Raw genomic sequence first — 18,884 nt, 5'->3', positions numbered from 1 at the left:
TGTATTTTGGAAACACAAAACCTCACCCGACAATAGCTTCAATAAGCTATTCTATCGTTGCACAACAAAAAGAAAAAAGAGGTAGACAAAAAAAACTATACCAACAGTTTACTCTTTAGTTAAAGGTATATTACAATCACTTCTGCTATATGCTTTTAGTTTTTAAAGTACGATTGTTTCTCTGGCTTTCGTAGAGAAACTTGGTAGCTACGTAGAGACAATAAAGGCTCTCAATTTGTCCTTATGTGTTTACAGCGATAGTGAAAATAAGGCATCTCACCAGGTAATTCACTAAAAAACAAATGAACTAAGAAGGGAAAAGCAAATACGACGAAACCTGGATTTTATAATATGCCTCGGGAGAAAAGGAATATATTGTATAAAGAGTTTACAGGTAATTTCATGCATGATACTGTCTTTCTGACCGATAAGATTTTCATAAAATCCAGGTTTCACTGTAGTTTACATTTCCCTGAACAGGAATCAACGCCTGGTTAAATTAAATAAAAATAGACTTAAATTCTAGGGTCACAGTATTGGTCGGCTTCAGTGCAAATCGCCAAAAAGCAACTGAGTCTGCCTGTTTCGACGGCGAACTTGTTGACGATATAAATCAAGTCAAAGTATAATACAGTGTAGTTCGTTAGAGGCTTCTCTAATATAATCGGCAAAAATTAACTTGAATTTAGGAGTTTCCCTCGTCCTACTGCCAGGGAGCTACTTGAGCATGGGCGACGAGAAGAAATGTGTCGGTCTCTTGTTGGGATGCTTGCTTTTGCTGCCAAACCTTCAACAAAGTCATAAAAACACGCTTAGAATCCTAAGCCTGTGTCACGCATGAATGTTGTTATCAAGCCGTGACCGTCAAAATACAGTATATTGGTCGAGGGTTCGAAAGGTGGAGGGGTTGTTTTTATTTGTGTCAATGTCAAATTGGATTGTTTTAGATTGAAACACGCGAAATGGCTTTGTATGGAAATTCTTATAACAAAAAAAAAAAACAAAAACATAAAACTAGAGTTTTATAAAACTATAAACGATGGCATTTTCGGGCACCCACGAGAAAGGCGCTAAGCTTCCACGACACTGAAAAGAAGGGTTTTCCTAGCACTGTTTAGTGGTGTACCTTGGAGTGATTGGTGTTCTACTCAGAAAGCTCCCTTTCTTTTTCACACTCTGCGTCCGACCGGGCGTTGGAAGAGGGCCCAGCATGCTTTGCGGCACTGCAAACAGACAAGTAAAGTGGTATTTTGAGGACATGGCGAAAAAGAATTGACAGACATGCACCATCTGTCACCCCTCGTTTGCCAGGTTAACCATAATTAGGCAGTTACCGTGCCTATGTTATTTGTAAGATTCGCCTACTCAATTACCTGGTCTGCATTCGGGCGTAAGAGGAGTACCGTCGGTCCTATGTGTTGCTGGGTTGTAGGGTGGTGAACGGATGTCGTCCGACTTGAGAAACTGGTTCCAGTAGTCCACGGGCATGGCGAGCAGTCTCTCTACCACGCGCGGCTGTAGTTTAGTCTGTTGCAGCATGTCCACGGGCTCGACGTTAGGCGACGAATGACCAACTAGGGTAGGGCCGAAGACTCGGGCTAGATTGCTCACGGGCATTTTGCAGTCGGTACACTGCGACACCCTACAAGTGGATTCGAGAACAAGGTCGATACAGCTCAGAAAAAAAGTGCTAATCAGGTTATTTGGATAAACTGTTCCGGCAGGATTTCATAAAATACTGATATTACCGCAGAGGCGCAAATGAATTGAATTGCGAATAGATGGACCCAAAAAGGAAAGAGAAGAGATGTGAATTTTTGGCGGACATCTTAGCGTCATGTCAAATCACACACAAAACTCACTTCTGTAGATGCACGACCAGACATGCTAGCGTATCCCTGTTCGCCTGGGGCAGCTCGCTGACAGCCTGATACATGGCACTGAAGCTGTCCTGATCATCATCTTTGTCTGAAGACGAAACACGACAATAAGTGCGGTTATCTACATGGCTAACATCCTCGGGGACCCACCAATCCACTGCCAGACACTCCATAGACGTGTAGGTTGGTAGTCATAACTCCGCATCCTACCCTGGGTACCCGAGGATGCAAGATAAGACCCCAACGCAACTCGAGTTTACAAGTATCTTACACTATTTACTGGAAGAAATAGTAATTTTGAGAACAAAAAAATCCACGTTTTGATCAGGGACCGCGGAGAGGGAGGGGCTGGTGGTTTTATAGCCCTACCACTTTTTGGCTTGGGTTGATTTTTTAGGGCTCCTGATACATACTTTTTTGTCTTGGCCAAAATTTTAGTCCTACCACTTAAAAATAGTCTATGCGGTGTATTTTGCATGTTTGGAAAAAAACAATAGAACATAGAAACTACAGCGTGCGTTTTTTTTTTTAAAATAAATTCTTTCCTGGCGTCGGAGTTACGCATTGTTAATGTTTACATTTGAAAATACAAAAAATATCAACCTATGACAGATACTTGATCGACAAACTTTGATTGACAGTATCAGTTGTTTTCTCGGATTAGCCGAATGAAATGGGTAAATGGTACTCACTGGCGGCGTTCACAAAGGCCCCCCATAGATGGTATGTGACGAGGGGCTCAGCAAGATTACGGAGAAAATCCTTCAAAACCCCACAAACCACGTGGATGTCAATAGTTTCGTGCTAAAAGCAAAGAAAACAGTTCATACATTATTACGAAGCTACAGGGCATACAGGTAGCACAAATGTTTAGCAGACTTTTCTACTTACAAGGTTCTGGGTCTTGCCGTGAAGGAATTTATCTTTGAGTTCTTTGATACTTCGTTCAGCACTAGAATCACATACAAAACAACTTAGAACATCGTCAATTCTTCCCCAAATGCCTTACGTTAATTAGTACACTTCAAAAAAAGCGATTACTGACCCCTTAAAAAAACGTCGAGATATCCATTTGACACCATATTTACCAGAAAAAGTGTTGCCTCGAAACAAAACATTTTCTACTGCTAAAAAATATCCAAGTGCTGCAGCTCCTATTCAAGCAAATACTATGACCTGGATACCAGGGTTATGGAGAGCTTTGAGAAAGGGGAGGTGTCACAGCTACAAAACATCAGTAATTTTTTGTTACACAAAGAGGCACGCCTTAGTCACCAATCCACTGCCAGACACTCCATCAAGATGTAGGTTGGTGGTCATAACTCTGCATCTTACCCTGGCACCCTGTACAGGCCGACTTCATTCAATCCACGCTTTTCTATTTCAGAAATGCATTGAACCTGTGTAATGAATATTACAGTCAGAACCCTGTTTATTTTAGTAAAATAGAAAAATGGAAGGTTTTCTCGAAATTTAATTTACCACTATAGCTGGGACCATGGGACTTGTGTTCGGAGTATAGAACTCAAGTGTCTCCTCCTGTGATTAATTTGGAAAGATTACTTCAATCTTCAATTGATATTCATTCACTTGTAATAATGGTAAAATTCAAAGTATTCAAAAATAGATCCCAAGATCGAAATTCAAGATCATTTTCATAACAACCTAATCAATAAAATGATGGGTCTAGAAAATCTCATTTCTTTAATACTGTGACTTTCTTGCTTTAATTGTAAAACAGACACCAAATGTCAAGTATATAAAATATATGCACTAAGTTCTGGCATCTGAGACTTTTTTAACACCAAAATCAGCATTATAAAAATGGAACACAGAATCAGATAAATGCAATAGCGTTAGTTACCTGTCTTCTGTGTCCTGATCCAGGTGTGAGGTTGCTAGGAATACATGGCAAGGGAACATTGTCCTTGCAGTCAGGGTGGCAAACAGCCCGACAGTCTACAAATGATAGCATCAATTATAAAGTGTTAGGGCATTCATATAAGTTACATACAATAAAAAATGCTGAAAGTGTTTCTGCTATCTGCGGTTTGTTTACCTTTGCATTTCAATGCAAGTTTTCCAAACTTGATTCTCTTTCCACACTGCAATTCAAAGGGTTTATTACAATAATTGTTTAGATTCTGCCAAATGTTATAATAATAAATTTACCATTTATATTGGCTTACCGGCTGGCATGATTCTGGCTTAATAACCGTCTTGGAACAGAATATGTGTGACTAGAAACAAAGAAGAAACTCTAAGGTCTACATGGGTTTTCTGATATTTCCAAAAAAATGGCATACTAATATCATTTATATTTCTGAACTATTTATTTAATCTAAATTCACCTTTTTCCTCCTACCAGTTTTGACAATTATTTGGTCATTATCTTGGCCATACTATGACAAAGAGCACAATCAAAATAACACAAATGAAGTGTCTAGTCTAAAAGGCTACTCTAATATCTACAATTTACAATAATTGTATTCATTTATGACTATACTGACAGTCTACCTTGATTCATGAAAAGCTGGTTCCTGACTATGCCAGAGTCAAGTGCCAGATTTTGATGAACCATATTCAATACTCTAACAAACACAACTACTTTGGATATTTTGACTGACAGTCTACCTCAAGATGTAGCTAATGTTGAATTACCTTTTTCCGTTTACCAGTATGATTGTTATGGTTGTTTGCAGACCCAATATACTCCACATTAGACCTAAAAATAATGAATGTAATATTACACAATGCTGGATCTAGCACCACCTTTACTGAATGGGTCCCAAGCCAGGTATCTAGTTATTGCTGGTTATAACCTCACAGTTGGGGTGCTTGGCAGGTATTTAATCATTGATAACCTTACAGATGGGGTCCTGGGCAGGTATTTAACCATTGATTACTGTACATTACCGATGGGGTCCTGGGCAGGTATTTATTCATTGATTACCTTACAGATGGGGTCCTAGGCAGTTATTTAATCATTGATTACCTTACAGATGGGGTCCTGGGCAGTGCTGGATACAAGTTTGACTTGGGTAATCCAGTATCATTTATATCTTCGGCTGCAAAGCCAAAAATATTTCAATTAAGAGATGTTGCTCATATAGAGGATCTAACATCTATTTTACTATGTGGAAACCAAAACTAGAAAGGCATTTATTCATAATTCCCCTACTGTGACAACAACAGGCACTGCCCCATCATTAACTTTCAGGTTATAACTTACGCCTGATGGTAGGAAGTAGTTTTACAGGACTAGGCTGTTGTTTACAGGGGCTGATGTAAGCAGACACTTTGATGGGACCATCGGGGCTGACTGTGACTTTTGTTCCAGCAACCACCACCTCATTTTCCTGGAGATCACCAACAAAACTGGTTATGCAGCCTTCTCAAAAAGATTTTGAGAAGCAGGTCATCATGAGTTTGGAGGCAGTTAAGCTGCTGGAGATTTCTTTTTCTTTGTCAGTAACAAAACAAAAATAATATAAAGAAATTTGTCTGGATGGAGATGGTAAAACCTCAAGAGAAGGCAGCTCGTTGAGCAGGCAAGTCAGCGGGGTTTGAGGAGATTATGACAAAACAGCACAGAGAAAAACAATGGTAAGATTAATTGCCCTCCTACCTCTGAAGGATGATTTTTTCTGAGTCTTTCCAGTTTTTTCAAGTTTTACAAAGATTTACAAAGAAACTAAAAAGTGTTTCATCTTTAGAAGTATCATTTTTTATCTACTGTGTACTCATGTAATGTACAGTAGAGGTAGTGTGTTTTCTGGTGGTGTTTGCTCCTCATAAAATTGCAGTCAACTACGTACTTGCAAGTAGGCATAGGGCAGTGTTGAGTAAAAAAACGGGGGTCAGGGCAGTTCAAAAACAACTGCATGCATCTCGCTGGCTTTTTTCACACTTTTTCTGGGCTACCTATCTATCTCTGTCTCTGTCTCTGTCATCTTATGACTGTCATTACGGTAAATAATAAGAACTCTGGGCCCACCATTCGATGTTCTGCAGTCTTCATCTTTTTTGGAGGAGTGCCCTCTTCCTGCTAAAAGACAATTAGAATGCACTTACTGGCTACAGAAAAAAATATAATCAGTACAGAAAAAAATATAATCAGTTGCTTATACTCATTTTATACAAAACTGTAATTCTATGCAAGTAGTTATTTTTTAGATAGGCCTCATTAAAAACCTAGGCCAGTTAATAATATAATCATTTGTTTATTGTTAGTCTAGGCCAATTATTCAGAGAACTATCTACAGAAAAATGACAACCAGCATCTATACTGTACTTGTACTAACCCAAATATTTTATATGCTAGTTAGTAATTGTAAGTAGTTTGGACTAATTATTAGTCTAGGCCAGGTGTAAACATACCCGGAGATCATCAACTGAGGGTGCAGTTGGCTCCTGGAGGAATCAATAATCATGAATATGTTATAATAAGTTAGTGACTAGCACTTGAATGAGGTCTAATTAGATCAGAGAAATTGCTATGTGCCATGCAAAAGCAGCTGTTTTGACATGAAGTGCCAACCATTGTATTCTGGTCAGAGGGACGGGTACCATGTATCAGTAAATGTTTCAGCATGAAATGCAATGAAACTACTCATTTTGTATCAAACTGATCATAACACTTACAGCCTTTCCATAAACTGGCCTGCCAGCATTGTACGGCTCATCCTAAAACATTTAGACAACATAGTTATCGCAAAAAGGATGTTATCTCATATAAGAAGGGAGGTAAAGAAACAAGTGAGGAGATTTTCTGCTTGTCCTATTCGGGGTGTGATTAGTCCAGGTAATATAATTTCTGTTGTTGGTCACATTATTGTAGCCTTGTAGCCTTGATATAAGTGTACTAGGCTATGAGGAGTGCTATTACTTCATGTCATTCATTGCTGTGCTTGCTTGTTTATTGGTACCACTATGTTTATAGCCTGCTTGCAGGCTTTTACCTCCTGGTGGTTTTTCGCTATGTGCTGAGTCATGACCGCAATCTTGTTTTTGGCTGTGCTAGCTTGGTGTGAGTGACAAAACATGACGAAGGAAGCAGGGGAAGGAAAACAAAAGTTGGTCCTTTCTTTCTCCCCCCCTCTCTCGTGTGCTTTGCACTCATTCCAGCTTTTGCATGGCCAGAACAAAACAAGATGGTGACAACAACTCTGTGCATAGCAAAGACACAGATAAGCATAGCGAAAAAAAAACAGGGTAAATGCCTGCAAGCAGGGTACTATGTTCGTAGCTATAATAACTTTTTATAGTCCCAAACATGTTTAGGGCATACTTTCCAAAGTGAACCTTGATATAACAATATGGTAATCAAGATTTACTCCATTACACTTCACTGTGATTGTGCTGGGACCAGGCATGTAGATAGTTATATTGAGAATAATGTTTAATTGAGTATCATTATATTGAGGTTCCAATTATATACCATACATACCAGGTCATCTGCAGTGGTGTCGTAGCTGATGTCTGAGGGCGATAGAATCGAGGCTGAGGACTCATCAATTCCATAGGGGCGTTTCCTTGGACTATTTCGGTCCTCAGCAATGATGTGGCTCATCTGAATAGACTGCATCAACGTCTGGCGCTCATTCTCATTCAGTCTGCTCATAGTTTCTTTGTCCATCAAGAGTTCACGGATAAGGGCAACTTGTCTCTCCTAATGAAAAAATTAGTACAAACATATATGATTTATTGAAACATTGTGCCGATACTAACACACAGGATGACTAAACTGCATTTACCAAGTGATCTTGTGAAGCCTCAGCCTTCATCCTTCTCTTGATCTCTATTTCAATTTGGTTTCTTTAAACACAAAAAACATTGCATGTTCAACTTTGATAAAATTAAATTAAAAAGAAGTGCAAAGATTCTGACCTTGCATGTTTCAGTTTCACTTGCAGCGCATCATTCTCTGCCTAAAAAATCATATATACAATTAAGAAACTGATAGACTACAAATACTGTAATAATAGTTCAAATTAAAACTTGCCTTTAGTTTTGCATTATCTTGTCTGAGTTTCGCGGTGCTGTTATCAGCTTCTAGCCACTTCTTACGGCATTCTTCTTGTTGTGTAACAAACTTAATAAATTCTGAAATAGAGAAATTATTCTACATGTATAAAGCTCTAGATATAACTTAAGTACGCTTTTCTAATTCAAAGCACGGATTTGATCCAGATGGCCAGAGTTTTACAGCGAGTTCTACTTATAGAAATTCTTTGATCGTTCCTTTTTAGACAACGTATTGAACTACGAACTACATCTAGCACAACTAGGTAGACAGACAATAGTTATATAAAAACTAAAAGGTGGATAGATTCGGGCGATATACGATATAAATTGTGCATACGCTATGTTACGCGGGTTTTTCTGACGAGCTTCAACGGATAACAGCATTCTTTACCTCCTTCGATTCCCTCGCTTAAAACCGCAGCTGAGCGGATAATATCATCAAAACTACTGACCAACGCCGCTACAGACATATTGGAATGTCTCATCTGAGCAATACTATGGTTATCGTACAAAATTCGCGTTGGTTTCGAGGGTTTAAAGAAATCTACAAGCTCAGAGCTCCGCCATGTTGTCGTTCAGTTTTCGTTTTTTCCCTCCACATATATTTCAAAGGAGTGTCAGCCAATCAAAAGTGAGAATGCAGTCACGCGGAAAGTCATTGTACCGCTGACCTGTTCATCACAGACGCACAACAAATTTCAGCGTGGCCTGTGAAAAAGAAACAGCTTGTTCGTCTAAAATTCTGATATCATGATATAGGATCGAATAAAATCCTCTATAAATTGGCTGAGATTTGGCCTGTTTCGTGACGCTCCTCTCAACACCGTCAAGTGACGTTCCATAATATGGGCTTCTAATATCAGAATTTAGACTAAACAAACTCTGCCCCCCATAGATTATATAACCTTATATTTATGATCTATCATACACATTATAACTACTTTATTCTCATATCTAGTCTTCGTCTATTATATCAGGGTAAGATTGACAAGTATGCATACCAAGTAAAAAAAATAATAAAAATTCATGAACCAACTTTTTCCAACCCTCTCCCCCTCTCAAATAGTCTTTGTAAACTCTGAGGTCGAGTTTATGGAGATAAAACTTCCCCTGGAATATATCCTACATGCCCAATATTCCAGAGTTACATTGCACCACAGAAAAAAAAAGGGGTTTTACTATAAATATTTCTTTATTACGAACTCTGTTCAACAAGCGAACAAACGTCGCATTTCACATATATCATGCCCATTGTTTTATTCCCAATTTTTACACTCAAGGTCCAAGTTTTCACTGTTTTATTAGTTAATCCTATGACTCCATTTTTTTCTTTATAACAGTGGAAAATACGTTTCCTTCGTAATGGGGTGCGACATGTGGTAGGGGGAGGGGCGTTTCCCTATCATTTGTCTCCGGCCTCTCCTTCTTCGCCATCTCTTGAGGGATTCGTCTCGTCTTAGATCCTTCGGTTCTATCCTTGGTCCTCATCATCTGAACCAGACTCGTCCCCAGGGCTGGGAGGGGTACAGTTACTCATACGGAGTGCTTTAAGCGCCGGACAACCTGAGGGAGAGAAAAAACATAATGAATCCTAGAGCAATCTTTCTTTCTATAATTATTCAAGAAGCTGAGATAGAGTAAGAGAACATCTACGGCTTTCTGAGAGCGCACGGCTTCCTAATTTTTCTCGTGCCTTGTTTCTGTGGAGCTATCCGTACCAATGCTAAGCGTCTCCTCCCCCAGCTGTGCGCCAGTCCCCCCCCCCCACCCCCTCCCCACACACACACACACTTCGTCTCCCCTTGCTATGCGTCTTAGGTACCAAAGGTATACGTATATAGATAGGCGAGAAGAGCTACGGGCGAAAGTGTGTGTTTCCATGATATGGTGCTTAATCTGCCAGGTTTATTCGTAGTGTCGTATCAGACTGATACATGCAAATTAATAACACGAGTTACCTGTAAGTAGCAGCCCACAGTCGGCGGTCACTCGAGTCCAGTCGAGATTCAGAAGAGTCAATGAATTCAGCTCCAGGTGTTTGATGCCGCGGTTTGTCACACTCGTCCGGCTAAGATTCAGCTTACACAACTTCTTGCACCGATTGAGCACACCATCACGCAACAGCTTATCCGTGACTCCAGTCGAAGACAGACCGAGGATTTGAAGATTCGCGAAATCTGCGAGAGAAGAATGCTGTCAAATAGAAAACGCTTTTTTACGCGCTTAATAACTTTGGATACATGATTTTTTTTTATAATCGCTGTGGATTATTTGATGAATCTTCGCGGTGCGCTCTCGAAAAAAGCCACGAGCGTGGGGAACCAAAACTGAGTTTGTTTTGTCTATTAAAAGGCAAGACAAAGTTGAGTGCTTAAAAGGCCTAGAGTGTGTGAGTTTGTGTGCTTAAAAAGTCTGGAGTGTGCGATGTACGAAAGTTGTTGCGGTACGGGAAAAGTTTTAGCAAGTAGCAAAACATGTCTGACTTGAGTTTCGTTAGGTTGGGGCTTTAGCGCGGTCTGGGATATTGGGTAAACTCACTCGACAACACTCGGCTTCCTTTATCTGTGACGACGGTCCTGTCTACGTTCAGCTCCACAAGCTTGGCAAGGCCTGTACAACAACAAACACTTTCGCTTTCTTCATACGGTAAAAATAAACAATTTTGTAATAAACAATTTTGTTCTACACCCAAATATGACCACGCTCTTGCTCCTCACAGTTGGCCCATACCGTCACCAATGTGTGATGAGTGAAAGACCCAAGGCCCTTGTACCTGATAGTTGGACCATCCCTTCATCTGTGAGGCGTGTGTTACTAAGTAACAGTCTCGTCAAACTGAAACATCATACAAACGAGGCGACATATCAACCACAGAAGAGCGCATCTCTCATATAATCATAATCGGTGGTATTTAATAGGGCTACGACATAAGTCATGAGATAACTTAATTAGGCCTACAATGCACCTTAAAGAAGTGATGGCCCCAGTCTATAAATCTACGTAATGAGTTAACTTAATTAAAGCCAACAATGTACCTTAGTCTAAGGTGCATTTCAGCTAAATTACAGGAAAATTCGTGGTTTATTATAATAAATTAACATTACAAACACTGTTCTTGCTGCCCTTGTTGTGATCCGTACCTTGTCATACCAGCTATATACTGGACACCAGAGTCCGTAATATTACGATAGTCCGACAGATCTAGGGATGACAGCGGCAACCCTGGGAAAAGGAGACGTATGTTACGCAATTTTATGGTGTTCTAGCCACAGCTTAGGTAGACTATGTGCAGACTAATACCTAAGACGCAAGTGAATATATCGCACAATGCAAGCAAGTAGAAATATCGCACAAGGCACGCAAGTGGATGTATCGCACAAGGCAAGCCAAGTGGATATATCGCACAAGTCAAGCAAGTAGATTTATGGCACAATGCAAGCAAGTAGAAATATCGCACAAGGCACGCAAGTGGATGTATCGCACAAGGCAAGCCAAGTGGATATATCGCACAAGGCACAAGCAAGTGGAAATATCGCAAAAGGCAAGTCAAGTAGATATATCGGATAAGGATAATCGAATGTGCCTTACCCTGTATTGCCAAGAGTCCCTGATCCGTGATAGACAATCTACCTGGTAACTTTAAGTGTGTCAACTGAAGGCCTGTGTAAAAAGGGTTCCATCTATTTACTCCCGCGAAAACGTGATACTGTATATATTAACTACTACAACCGTTGATATTTCCGTGCGTATTTTTTTTTCATAACAAAGCGCTAAAATTGCTTCATATAACGAAAAGTTTCATGATTCAGGAAAAAAAAAACAGAACAATATAGTATAATACATACTTTTCTGCAACCATGCATTGTTATTATGTACATTTACGGTCTTATTACATTCATTATTATTGTATTTATAAGTGGCGCATAAAAATATAATTATCGATGTCCAGTTTTCTGTAGTTGAATTATGGGTGGGACGACTAGACAGTAATTATACCCGTTTCTCCCCTTCCCCAGGAGCTTGCTATAACCACCTTTTAGGTGCTGAAGACCTCTGTCTGTGACACTGGTCTGAAGAATATTAAGCGAGGATAAGGAAGGGTGAGAGTTCAACGCTACCAGGCACTCATCAGTAACACCAGTAAAAGCCACATTCAGGGTTTTCAGATGCTGTAGGTGGCGTATCACATCCAGCGATGTAATCTAAGCATCAAGTAGAAAATATGCTTTGATAAGAGGGAATGCTAAAAGTGAGTGCGTGGTTATGATCTTGACAATAACTATTTAGTGAATAAAGTGATGGTTTTGATCAAAATTATTTGATAAAAATACTTATAGTGGTGAAGATGAACAAGCGATACGACTCATGATGATGATAACAATGGAAAAACAGGAAAATTCTTCCCAAACTATGGATAATGATGGTCTCACCTTGGTGTTCTCGAGACCAAGGATCCGCAGAATCTTCCAATCTTCAAGCAGTAATGAAAAGAGTGAAAATAGGCACCCAACATGTGAACACTTCCAAACAATTTTCAAGGAGGCCATACACCCCCTATAATGTATTGCAGTGTTGTTTCCGTCAGTAGAAAAATCCTTTCTCACATAAAATGATACTCAATTTTGCACCTTTTCAGGACATCCTGTTTTCCAGCAGTATGTTCAAGAATTTAAAAATATATTTACTGTTGCATTGGAAATGAACACAAAACAACTTATCATTTAATGGGAAGGTGAGTTGTTGCCTTGGTAGGCAAGGGTGTGTTCTCACTACCTGCCAGACTTGCTGTACCCTGATTGGTGACACCTGTACCATTCAAGCTCAGGTGGACAAGCGTCTGGATGCAATTTGCATGGCCACTGAAATACATCAGCCCCTTATCAGAGATCTGAAGAAGAATAAGACAACCACTTTAGAATGCATTCTGCATTCTATTTGCAGGAATGTGATGATGATGACGACGACAACAACGACAACGATGATGATGTCCAAACTTTTACAACTGTTTAGTTATGATGACCATGACAACAAAGACAACTGTATTGGTGTTTAGGAAGATAATTGTGATAATAATTGTTTGAATAGTAGTGATGAGAATGAAGATGATGCTGACAATGATTTATTAGCACAAACCTTTGTGTTATCAAGCTGAAGGGTTGTTAATGCTGGCAAATCTAAAAAAAGACAATAATAATAAAGACAGTAATTAAAACCCAAAAAGCAGCTCAAATTAAAATGCAATGAACACACAATTTCATGTTATGTCACCTTTTAAATAAGAGAAGCATTTGTCTGTGATTTGAGTGCACTGACTCAGGTTCAAAGTTTGAAGTCTTTTCAGAACTAAACAAGTAAAAACCAACATCAGCACATGCACAATCCAAACAAAAAAGCACAGAAGAGACTCCTAGACAGGACAAAAAACTTTTAGCAAGTGGACGCTTCCCTATACCCTAATAAAAGGCCCTACCTAGGGGGTAAGGACAAATGCACTACCCCATAGGCCAGGGCTATTAGAATTAAAGGACATGACCTTTCTATGTATATTTCTTAATTTATGCCATCACCTACCAACAACTGCCTCAAGTGCTTTATCTGTGATGATTGGGCAAGACTTTATGCTCAAGTGCACAAGCTGTCTATGGAACCTGTAAGCCCAACATTGAAAACAGTAAGCCCAACATTTGTTTTTCATTAATAGGAAACTCCAAATCACCACTGTGGAAAACATTTGGCTAAAAGGGCTTGAAAAGCAGGAACTGTGGAAGGATATTGGAAAAAAATATTGGAAAATATTTGAAAAACAGATGTAACCAAGCTTGAACTTGCCAAAACCTCACTTTCACAAGCAAATTAAAGCTCAAAATTCAGAAGAAAAATTTCTAACTTCACACAAGAAGAAACTATATCAATCAAAATATGCTTCATTGTAAAAAAAAAAGTAATACTGCCAAAAACCTGTTTATGGCTTCAGACTACTGTGACATTAGATTTGCTTTAATGTGAAACATACCTGAGTTCAGCAAGAAGATCATTAGTGACAAGCAAGTAGCAGTCCAGTTTGATGTACCGTAAGCAGCTATAAATAAGGCAGACAGATACAACCCTAAGTTTTTAACACATTTTACAGCCTCCACTTTTTGTATGTCACCGGCCCTTTTTCTCCAGTGTGACTGGCCTTGGAAATTTTGAGAACTACTTAATTCAATATATAAACCTTACTGGATAACACAGCTTTTCACTTGAACAATATTTGAGGCATGCATAAAAAATAAAATTGCATGTTTTGCATTTAGAACTCTTGAAAAAAAATTGCTAAACAAAGGAAATAAAAGCATGTACGTACCATGAAATAAAAGCATGCAGTACTTTAGGTGTCAAGGCTTTGTCTTCCACCAGTCGGCTTATAATTTTGTCACACACATTATGTGGTAAAACACCAAGTGTGACCAGTGGTTGAAGGTGTCGCTGTCCTGCCAGCCGCAGGGAGACATTAGTGATACATAGGTCTTCCAACCTTGGTACATCTCTGTGGAGTTGAAGAATATCTTCGACTTCCTGGTTAGATTCTGTGACAAAGAGATGGAACACAATGTGAGTTATGTTAATATTAAAAGATGGATGTATGGGGTCAGGTCCAAACAGGAGATCAGTTCCAATGGACATGACGGAAAAAAATGACGTGACGCTTCAAATAAGCCCATTTCACATCGAATAAGGCAGAGAATTTCCCTGAGTTCTTAGAAACTTATAGCAAACAAAATATCAAGTGCGACTTTTTTTAAATTGATGCAACTTTTTGTAAAGTGTCATTGAAATTTGAGCTTTTTGTCCCTGAGCTGATACACAGGGCAATGATGATCAAGAAAAACTATCTTAAAAAGCCAAAATCTGGTTGTGTGCACTTTAGCCTCAAGTTATTTGTGTTTTAAAAATCAGTCCGTAATACAAGGAACCTATAGCCACTGAAGAAATTGTGTCTTCTCTCTCTATCTGGAATTGCACGTTTTCCAGGTTTTTCTGTCATGTCGTTCCAATGGGCTTTGCTGGGAGGATTATTCCCCCTTACATCTAAAGCATAGTTTTAAAGTTTTGAACAAAGCATACCTTACCTGCAAACCTTTGCAAACACTGAGCTATCATTTCCTGCCTCCGTCCTGCATCTTCATTTGAAGGCAATACATGTCCATGCTGAGATGGTCGAGCATGAGGGTTGGGCTCACCAAGCCGAACACCATCACCCCAAACATGCCGTCTTGCCGGGCCAAATTGTGGCATTCTAGGAAGCATGGCCACATTTCCAGGGTCCAGACCAGCCATCTGATCATAAGGATCATGTTGGTGTTCTTCATCATGGTCTTCAGGGTCTGGTATCTCAAGCTCATTGTCACCCCCAGGTAGATCTGGTATAGCCTGATGGTTTTCCTGCAATGCTGGCTGATCTGTTCCTCTAAGTGGTAATACTCCAAGACTCTGGTCATTGTCTGATATATTTATGAAAGAAACCATTAAAATAGAGATGAAAATGATGGTAATATATGAGGGAAACTTGTAAAAAATTGTAGTGACCTTGATGATTGTAATGGTGATGTTTTACCAAATTTCACAAATAGGTAAGTTAAGAGTGTTGTAAAGAGTGTGCTTTCATGTTCTGGAATTGCAGCTAGCTCGCTACACACATGAAGCCTACCACTAATAAGACTGGTAAGGCCAATGATAGTGATGATAATAAAAGAATTGAACTTGCAGCAATATAAAGCAAGAAGTGGTAGCTATAGCATCAACTCATCAAAGTGGTAAACAATTGTGCTATATTTCAAACATTTCCTCACCTCTTGACTGTTGATTGTAAAGCATCCTGATTACGATAGACCCTGAAGGGTGTAGCCCAACATCCTTAAGACTCATGGACATCTCTTGTGGGGTAAACACTTTATGAGGGAAGGGCTAGGATTGTTTAAATCAGAGGTTGGGTTAATAAGTAACATCAGATATTCAAGACTTCAGCTAGATGGGTCTCGATGTTGGATCTCAGACTTCTTAAAGGGGGAGTTAAATTCTGAAGAAAAGGCACCCCCAAGAGGTTACTTAGATCCCATGCATTTTTCTGAAGTCCATAGGGGGAGGGCAAGGTCCCCCTACTAGGGCACATGGATCTGAAACTAAATAACTCTCTGTACCTGTATGATTTCAGCTTCTCCAGACCTTATAGAGGTATCTGGGCAGACAGATGTTACAGCTTTCTCAAGGATAGTATCTGCTGCCATAGAGACCTTCCTTACAAGCCCATCAGGTAGTCGAACCTGAAAATAATTATAATTCACAAGATGTCAAATGTAACTTACACAATATATGATGTACACAAGGTCAGACAGAGTGCTATTTTTGTATTGAATTTAGAATCCTGGAAAACTCTTTTAGCTTGTGAATAGTCTTATATGATGCCAATAAAGCTACTTCTTTAGTCATGATTGTATCATGGCTATCTTTCTGAAGTCTTTACCTTACCAAAATAAACATCATCTAGGCGGGGCAATACCTGTAACATAGTGAGGTGTGAGTCAGCTGGTGAGCTTGATGTTGCAGTGGGTAGCGTTGTTGCCACGCCTGTTGTTGGAGGAGACTTGTAAGATGTTCTACTTTTCCTCATTTCTTTGTCATCTGCAATCTGCTTTAATGCTAATTCTCTGGCCTGTTGGGCAGCAACAATTACATTAAACAAAGATATATTGGCAACAATGTTGCAGCTATGTGTCGACAAAATTCAGTTCAAGCCAACAGGCATTTGAGTGATATTTATTATATGCGTGTATCAGCATAAGAGCATGTTCACCTTGGAATAAAGGGACTATTTACTAAATTATCCATTCTAAATCCATACCCCAAATTTATTGAACAGTCTTACTATTATTTAGGTGGAAATGGAAATGTGTGCCATCCCCCCTTATGTTGAAAATAAAATAAGGAAATAATATGATAAAAGCAATATTCAACACTCTAACCTTTATTTCTTCAAGTTTCCTTTTCTTTGCTTCTATGCGAGCCACTTCTCTCTCTTTCCTTAGAAAATTCTCCTTTGCAGCTCTGCTTTCTTCACTTGCTGCATATCTGGAAGTTAAGGAACCACTTGGTGTGACAGCCTCAGAAGCTGGTACAACTGATGATGTTGATGCTCTAATAAATTCCTCTGAAGAGTGCTGTCAATGTTGAAGTTAAAAAGAAGCAGGATAATAAGAATATTGCCATGTTTTTGCTATTTTTTGAAGAAAACATTTTTAATTGACTTGAAATTCAATATAATACTATTTTGAATCCCCATGCCAATTCCCTACCTGGGAGGTTTGCTTGGGCTGTTTCACATTAACTAGCCTGAGGATGATAAATAGCACACATATTGAATAGGAGAGATCAGCCACAGTAATATTAATTGATGTGATGTTTGAATGTCGTGACTTAGATAACTGGTTAATACATACCTGTTAACCTCCGAAAATCTCAAGGCTTGAGAATTTTTCCGGGGGAGGGGTGGGGTATATTCATTTCCTGGGGGGAGGGGTGGGTTTAACCTTGCAGGAGTTTGCCGTATAGAAAGCTCTCACAACAAATCCACTTATAGATCTCACGAGGGTGCTATATAAATTGTGCTATGCAAGGGAATTATTGTTTCAAATATTTTCATAGAAAATTTCTTCTTTTTTTATAAAAAATGATAAAAAGCGGGAGATTTGGTGCTCAACGCAGGAGAGCGGGAGAAGGGGTCCAAAATCTTGAGACTCTCGCCTAATACGGGAGAGTTGACAGGTATGTTAATAGGCCATTTCAGCTATAAGCTTGCGAACGCATTTCTAAAGAAACCTACCCTAGCTACCAGAATGCAACACACAGCTTTATAAGCTTGAACCAAACATAGCGCATGCTGCATGACAGTAGCTGAGATAGGTTTCCATGTTGATTGCACATGCAAGCTTTTAGCTGGAATGGCCTAATAAGGAGGAAGAAAGAGAGAATTTGAAATGAGACATGTTCTTCCAAGTCTGGTGTACAACACTCCTCAAACATAAGCTGCTTGAGTGTTGTACTCAATACAACATATATTTTAAGAACTGCTTGCATGCATTAACCCAGTGGTTTTGCCATCTTGTTTTATTTTGGCCACACTGTTTCTCCCCAGCGTGCATTCCCACATCACAGGATTATATTAGGCGCAACACAATTATTCTGGGGAAACTCTTATTTAAGAGAGACACTTATTTGAATGATTACGGTCAGAGAGCTACATAATATGCCAGGGTAAAAAAAGATCACATATGTCACAGCCTATAGGTTGACATCAATGCATTATACATATATACCATTCAATAGCAGATTCTATAGTTGTGTTTCCTGCGTGTATTGCTTCTTGGCATTCACTGATTTCAAAACCCATTGACGCTAGCCCTGCCAGTACCTCATCTATACTCTATAATAAAATTCACAAACGGTTATCTGATATCTGCAGTGCAGAATTTAAAGCCACTAATATGTAGTGGCTTTAAATCATTAGTATGTAATAAATATTCGAGATTCGTGCGCAACATTCAAGATGAGAGAATCAAGGAGTTGTTACCAACAAAAACAAATAGTGACAGCTATTTTTAGAGGTCGGGCAGTAGTATTGTCTTACTTGTCTCATATATTCTAGATTAGTCTCCCATCATAAGTCAATCGTTCAATCGTTAAAATTACATTTACGCCGTGTTTTTCGAGTGCAAACAAATGAAATCCCATGTTAACATTGTTATTTTCAAATTTCACAAAGGTTTACTTACCAAATTTGCCGCCATCTTGTTTACTTACTTTCTTTTGGGCTTTGGTCAGCGGTGCTTTGTGCAGTTGGGAGAAATTGATCCAATCTTTTCCTTACGTTTTTTTTTCTTGTAGAAATAAGATAGTTTGAAATAAAAATTGGTTACTTTTCCACTTTGATACCTTTAATTT

The 18,884-nt window shown here is 39.1% G+C and overlaps 2 protein-coding genes across 5 annotated transcripts; both read right to left on the bottom strand.

Annotated features, from left to right (window-relative positions):
- Positions 1–93: 93 nt before the first annotated feature.
- Positions 94–8,520, bottom strand: LOC5521310 (rac GTPase-activating protein 1). 4 transcript variants are annotated; one of them, XM_032366508.2, is made up of 23 exons: positions 8,299–8,520; positions 7,885–7,985; positions 7,770–7,810; positions 7,637–7,697; positions 7,330–7,551; positions 6,525–6,566; positions 6,261–6,293; positions 5,878–5,928; positions 5,113–5,239; positions 4,876–4,948; positions 4,542–4,605; positions 4,232–4,282; positions 4,070–4,120; positions 3,940–3,985; positions 3,745–3,839; positions 3,363–3,419; positions 3,216–3,280; positions 2,772–2,832; positions 2,573–2,684; positions 1,863–1,968; positions 1,374–1,642; positions 1,127–1,223; positions 94–787 (listed from the first exon to the last, which is right to left on the bottom strand). In XM_032366508.2, the coding sequence occupies exons 1-23, from the start codon at positions 8,390–8,392 to the stop codon at positions 718–720; spliced, it is 1,989 nt and encodes a 662-aa protein (XP_032222399.1). In that variant the 5' UTR covers positions 8,393–8,520; the 3' UTR covers positions 94–717. The 4 variants fall into 4 exon arrangements, with proteins under 4 accessions (XP_032222399.1, XP_032222400.1, XP_001641116.1 ...); XM_032366509.2 differs by lacking the exon at positions 6,261–6,293; XM_001641066.3 differs by lacking the exon at positions 4,232–4,282 and having other exon boundaries at positions 8,299–8,519.
- Positions 8,521–9,080: 560 nt separating this feature from the next.
- On the bottom strand, positions 9,081–18,827 carry LOC5521196. The gene is made up of 22 exons (XM_032366507.2): positions 18,716–18,827; positions 18,260–18,366; positions 17,240–17,276; positions 16,910–17,104; positions 16,447–16,599; positions 16,088–16,210; positions 15,740–15,854; positions 15,020–15,391; positions 14,254–14,476; positions 13,921–13,986; positions 13,479–13,555; positions 13,176–13,250; positions 13,041–13,081; positions 12,681–12,795; positions 12,338–12,378; positions 11,941–12,109; positions 11,496–11,567; positions 11,048–11,129; positions 10,681–10,742; positions 10,446–10,517; positions 9,866–10,084; positions 9,081–9,470 (listed from the first exon to the last, which is right to left on the bottom strand). Exons 1-22 carry the CDS (start codon positions 18,728–18,730, stop codon positions 9,379–9,381), a joined length of 2,523 nt encoding a protein of 840 aa, XP_032222398.2. The 5' UTR covers positions 18,731–18,827; the 3' UTR covers positions 9,081–9,378.
- Between the last annotated feature and the right edge of the window lie 57 nt (positions 18,828–18,884).

Source organism: Nematostella vectensis, chromosome 2 (assembly GCF_932526225.1).
Source record: "Nematostella vectensis chromosome 2, jaNemVect1.1, whole genome shotgun sequence".
Classification (NCBI taxonomy): domain Eukaryota; kingdom Metazoa; phylum Cnidaria; class Anthozoa; order Actiniaria; family Edwardsiidae; genus Nematostella; species Nematostella vectensis.
This window is presented reverse-complemented; position numbering and strand designations above follow the sequence as displayed.

Excerpts from the sequence above, each read along its gene's own strand:
- LOC5521310 (XM_032366508.2), bottom strand. The coding sequence starts at position 8,392 with ATGAGACATTCCAATATGTCTGTAGCGGCGTTGGTCAGTAGTTTTGAT. Across the intron at positions 5,240-5,877 it reads AGACTGCAGAACATCGAATG|GAAAATGAGGTGGTGGTTGC; the intron begins GTGGGCCCAGAG and ends GGTGATCTCCAG. Across the intron at positions 788-1,126 it reads AGAACACCAATCACTCCAAG|GTTTGGCAGCAAAAGCAAGC; the intron begins GTACACCACTAA and ends ACTTTGTTGAAG.
- LOC5521196 (XM_032366507.2), bottom strand. Across the intron at positions 17,277-18,259 it reads ATAGAATCTGCTATTGAATG|GCTAGTTAATGTGAAACAGC; the intron begins GTATATATGTAT and ends TATCATCCTCAG. Across the intron at positions 13,251-13,478 it reads AGCACTTGAGGCAGTTGTTG|TTCTGAAAAGACTTCAAACT; the intron begins GTAGGTGATGGC and ends TTACTTGTTTAG.